Consider the following 6,030-nt stretch of genomic DNA (forward strand, 5'->3'; position numbering starts at 1 on the left):
ACACAGTAGTATTCCTAATCAATATGGTTTGTCAACACACCTGTGCACAAATGGAACTACCACTTTGAATATTCCGCGAAAATGTCAACGCGACAGGTCATTATGGTTTGACTTTAACAATGTAGATTCGCTGATGTACCCAACCCTCTTTAACAATAGCCGTGACGATATATTGGGTGCACACCCTGCATGGGCCGGTAGTGCTGACGTCATTTCTAACTACAGTCACGAAAACCATATTCGATGCGGGCCATACTCATTTTAATAAAGGGGAGTTCACCCACAGGTACGTCCAAGAAATCCATCACTAATTGTGTTTTTCTCAGTGTGTATATCAATAAAATTTATGCAGAAATCAGTATGATACAAAGATGACACTAATTTTAAAAAATTTAAGACATGCTTGTTACGTCAGAGAACTTTACACAGCCTTCCTTCCCCACTGGACTTTGCATTTGGTTTGTCCCGGTATTCCTGACTGGTTCGTGTACTGGGGTCGCCACGGAAAATTTAACGAAGACAAACTGGTGAGTTAAACTTGATCATGTTGAATATCTGAAAATTATATAATTGCTTTGAATTCATTTTAACCCGCAGTTGGACTGATATGTTCTATAAGACTGAATCTAGACCTTATGTTGACTTGTATCTAGAATAATGTTCTGAGCAGAGCGGGTACACTCACAGTCACAGGGACTTGAGAATTAGTTAAATTATATGTATTTGGACCTTCCCTAGTATGAACAGCACATTTTGAGGCCTCAAAATCTACTAGGGAAGGTCCAAATACTTGTAGACTGTAACTAATTCTCAAGTCCCTGTGGATACATTCGTATACATGTAATTAACTACCCTGTTATCAGATCTACTACATAACTACCCTATTATCAGTTCTACTACATAACTACCCTATTATCAGTTCTACTATATAACTACCCTGTTATCAGATCTACTACATAACTGCCCTATTATCAGTTCTACTACATAACTACCCTGTTATCAGATCCACGACATAACTACCCTGTTATCAGATCTGCTACATAACTACACTGTTATCAGATCTACATAACTACCCTGTTATCAGATCTACTACATAACTGCCCTGTTATCAGATCTACTACATAACTACCCTGTTATCAGATCTACATAACTACCATGTTATCAGATCTACTACATAACTGCCCTGTAATCATATCTACATAAGTACCCTGTTATCAGATCTACATAACTACCCTGTTATCAGATCTACTACATAACTACCCTGTTATCAGATATACAAAACTACCCTGTTATCAGATCTACTACATAACTACCCTGTTATCAAAACAAATGCATAACTACTCTGTTATCAGATCTACTACATAACTGCCCTGTTATCAGATCTACATAACTACCCTGTTATCAGATATACATAACTACCCTGTTATCAGATCTACATAACTACCCTGTTATCAGTTCTACTACATAACTACCCTGTTATCAGATCTACTACATAACTACCCTGTTATCAGTTCTACTATATAACTACCCTGTTATCAGATCTACTACATAACTACCCTGTTATCAGATCTACATAACTACCATGTTATCAGATCTACTACATAACTGCCCTGTAATCATATCTACATAAGTACCCTGTTATCAGATCTACATAACTACCCTGTTATCAGATCTACTACATAACTACCCTGTTATCAGATATACATAACTACCCTGTTATCAGATCTACTACATAACTACCCTGTTATCAAAACAAATGCATGACTACTCTGTTATCAGATCTACTACATAACTGCCCTGTTATCAGATCTACATAACTACCCTGTTATCAGATATACATAACTACCCTGTTATCAGTTCTACTACATAACTACCCTGTTATCAGATCTACTACATAACTACCCTGTTATCAAAACAAATGCATAACTACCCTGTAATCAGATCTACATAACTACCCTGTTATCAGATCTACTACATAACTACCCTGTTATCAGACCTACTACAGAACTATCCTTTTATCATATCTACATAACTACCCTGTTATCAGATCTGCTACATAACTACACTGTTATCAGATCCACGACAAAACTACCCTGCTATCAGATCTGCTACATAACTACACTGTTATCAGATCTACTACATAGCCACCCTGTTATCAGATCAAGTGCATAACTACCCTGTTATCAGATCTACTACATGACTACCCTGTTATCAGATCTACATAACTACCCTGTTATCAGATCTACATAACTGTCCTGTTATCATATCTACTACACAACTACCCTGTTATCAGATCTACATAACTACCGTTATCAGATCTACTACATAACTACCCTGTTATCGGATCTACTACATAACTACCCTGTTATTAGATCTACATAACTACCCTGTTATCAGATCTACTATATAACTGTTCTGTTATCAGATCTACTACATAACTACCCTGTTATCAGATCTACTATATAACTACCCTGTTATTATATCTACTACAGAACTACCATGTTATCAGATCTTCTACATAACTGCCCTGTTACATAATAATGTATCAGGTCGGAACACATTTTGGAGATGATTTTGTTTGCCATATCACAGACGGTGTGTACCCTCCGTCGTTTCCTGTGGGATAAATGAATAAGATCAGATCTTCTACATAACTACCCTGTTATCAGATCTACTATATAACTACCCTGTTATTATATCTACTACATAACTACCATGTTATCAGATCTACTATATAACTACCCTGTTATCAAAACAAATGCATAACTACTCTGTTATCAGATCTACTATATAACTCCCCTGTTATCAGATCTACTATATAACTACCCTGTTATCAGATCTACTATATAACTACCCTGTTATTATATCTACTACATAACTACCCTGTTATCAGATCTACTACATAACTACCCTGTTATCAGATCTACTATATAACTACCCTGTTATCAGATCTACTACATAACTACCCTGTTATCAGATCTACTATATAACTACCCTGTTATCAGATCTACTATATAACTACCCTGTTATTATATCTACTACAGAACTACCCTGTTATCAGATCTAATATATAACTACCATGTTATCAGATCTTCTACATAACTACCCTGTTATCAGATCTACTATATAACTACCCTGTTATCAGATCTACTACAGAACTACCATGTTATCAGATCTTCTACATAACTGCCCTGTTACATAATAATGTATCAGGTCGGAACACATTTTGGAGATGATTTTGTTTGCCATATCACAGACGGTGTGTACCCTCCGTCGTTTCCTGTGGGATAAATGAATAAGGGCTTGCGCGAGTATAGTGACGTCATATTGGACGCTAACCTAAGGTTACGATGATAGATAATAGGAAGAACATGTGGTATTACCATGGATTACCACGAGACGTGTTTTCACGCATTGAGATATCCCTGCTTATATTATAACAGACCCTTCCCCCGAATCTAATTTTCCATGACATTGATAGACGTGTCGTCCATCTGACCTGTAAAGCGTACAGCGGGACCCGGCAGTGAACAACACGCCTCTCCAGTTCGGTCATTCGACGTTGGCGTCGCCTTAGCTTAAGTGACAGGCCAACATAGGGACGTCGTGGTCTTACATGAAACTCCAGCAACCGATTACTAACTATTCTCGGACACACTGGCCGACCCATCTCCGCTAGCCAAGGCTTCTGATTACGTTTCACTCCAGAACAAAAAATATCTTCGTGGAGTGAAACGTAACCAGAAGCCTTGGCTAACGAAGATGTGGCCGACCATGAGTGCCGACAACTCCACGTGCCGTCGCCGTCTGAAATTGGTTACGGAGGTGCACGAGACGTATGTCTCTATCTTGACGCCGTGACGTAATGCTCCTGAGACGGTCACCCAGTCTCCCTGGGGCTCTGAGACGCCCAACTAAACGGAGTGTTGTTGTTTCATGTACCACATATTGTTGGGCTTAGTACATGACGTTGCGAATGTCCCTGCATTATCGGAGCAATGGTCCTCCCTACCCCTATCCAATTCACTCAATGGCGGCATTTCGCTGTACAAATAACTACTCGGTTATCAGTGAAATAACTATACTCTGTAGTCTGCGTCAGAACACATTAATATTAGGCCATTAAGTAGATGAATTATTACATTGTTGCTTCGGCGAAATTGTTTCAGAAATGAGTATTTTAGGAGGTAAGCTCCTACATATAGCCTCGTTATTACGCGAAATTCATCTCGGTAATGACAATTTTAAATCTGTCTTCTTTCTTCTAGTCGGCAATTTTCAAAACAGTTGATTTAATTTCTGATATGCGTTGAAATACTAATTTTATCGCATATTTCATGAACTCTGTAATTTGTCTTAGAAAATATTGGTATAAAAATATGATTTTTATTGTACGTTACAGAACAATCTCGTCCAGCAGTATACCCACATTGGAGCCTTGTAAAAAAGCTACGGGGACGAGATGGATAATCAATGTGAGGAATGCGAGCAGAGGTGTTCCGACCTAAAGCGATGTTCGGGATGTTTCCAGGTGTATTACTGTTCAAGGAAGTGCCAGAAAAGAAACTGGAAGTCACAACACCGAGGTATATGTAAGGAATACCAGTCGACCCACGTAACGACCATATCGAGATCCGAAAGCAAGAAAGCTACAATAGACCTCAGCAAGTTGACACTGAACGACTTCAACAACAATTCTGACTATAAGATGTTTAAAGATATAAAGAGAGCTCGGAAAGAGGCTGCGAAAGTGTTTCCGGGGTCTCACATATTAGATGAATTCAAACAGATATCGGAAACTTTTGGTTCGAAGCGAGTTTTAGTGGCGTACATCTCGAGGGAACACCCATATCCTTTCCGTCACTGTGTCTATATTCAGGTACGAAGTATATAAATGAGACTGGTTTACATTGTAAAATCAAATTATATTGAAAAGTAACTTAAAATAATTATTATTGCAGATTTCCAAATTTAGTATCATTAGATTTTCAACATTAAAAATCATAATGAAATGTTCTAAAAAAAAGTCCCAAAGATATTTTAAAGGTGGATGTCATTTGGAGATTTTCATAATTTGAATCGGTTATAATTTCAATATCATTATCATAGATTTTGAACATTTTAAATCATGAATTTTAAAACGAAATTTAAAAGTCATTTATAGATTCTCAAAAGTTCGGGTTCTGATATGGCTAAATCGTGTAGTATTTTTCCATGGAGTGTACTACCTCTCTATACTACAATAGGATGTTTATTTCAGCTGACCTTTATTGTTTTAGGATAAGACCGACAAAGAGATGATGGTCGCCTTCTACCTAGACTACGACGATCCAACTCCCTACTTTCGATGGCAGGAAGTAATCCCTGGAAATTATCTGTGCGTGAAAAATCCTTACATTCATTTCTTCATGGACGGCCAAGTTGGCTTACGTATTGACGAGCCTTGTCTTATCACAATCCTTAGCTTCTAGAGAGCGTGGAATGAACATGTTTCTTGTGGTTGATGTATATTATATAGTATTATAGTTATTATGCGTTGTGTTATAAGGTTATAACAAGTGTTATATTTGTATGTGTTATACAATATTATAGTTATTACAACTTTTGCACGTGTACTTGTTATATATGATGGCGCAGTAGTAACACGCTCGCCTTTCACTTCACCTGCCGGGGTTTGATTTCCCGATGGAACGTAAATAGTATTGGGCTACATATGTTTGTATGTATATATGTATTGTAATGTTGGTTATCTATGTTTTGTATTGAAAGTGAAATTAAACTGTTAATCTGCTACATATTTCGACCATGAGAGTTTTTTTCTCTGGGCACTCCAGTTTCCTCCCACAGTCTGACCCCTTGCACGCTTCCATCCGGGCTAGCAAGAAAGATTAACAAAAGTGGGGTTAACATGTACGGGTAAAAATAAGAAAATTAGTTTTACTTGTAACAGGCGTACACGTACATTGGCACATGGTTAAATGCACAGGCGCTTGCATAGAAAATGTGATTTTCATTTTTTTTTTTTTATTT

General features: G+C 37.5%; 1 protein-coding gene across 1 annotated transcript; it reads left to right on the plus strand.

Moving 5' to 3' along the window:
* The first annotated feature begins 448 nt into the window (after window positions 1-448).
* On the plus strand, window positions 449-5,603 carry LOC117342732. Its single transcript, XM_033904950.1, has 3 exons — window positions 449-527; window positions 4,403-4,879; window positions 5,280-5,603. The coding sequence occupies exons 2-3, from the start codon at window positions 4,463-4,465 to the stop codon at window positions 5,469-5,471; spliced, it is 609 nt and encodes a 202-aa protein (XP_033760841.1). The 5' UTR covers window positions 449-527; window positions 4,403-4,462; the 3' UTR covers window positions 5,472-5,603.
* Window positions 5,604-6,030: the final 427 nt, after the last annotated feature.

The sequence above is a fragment of the Pecten maximus genome, chromosome 14 (assembly GCF_902652985.1).
Source record: "Pecten maximus chromosome 14, xPecMax1.1, whole genome shotgun sequence".
NCBI lineage: Eukaryota > Metazoa > Mollusca > Bivalvia > Pectinida > Pectinidae > Pecten > Pecten maximus.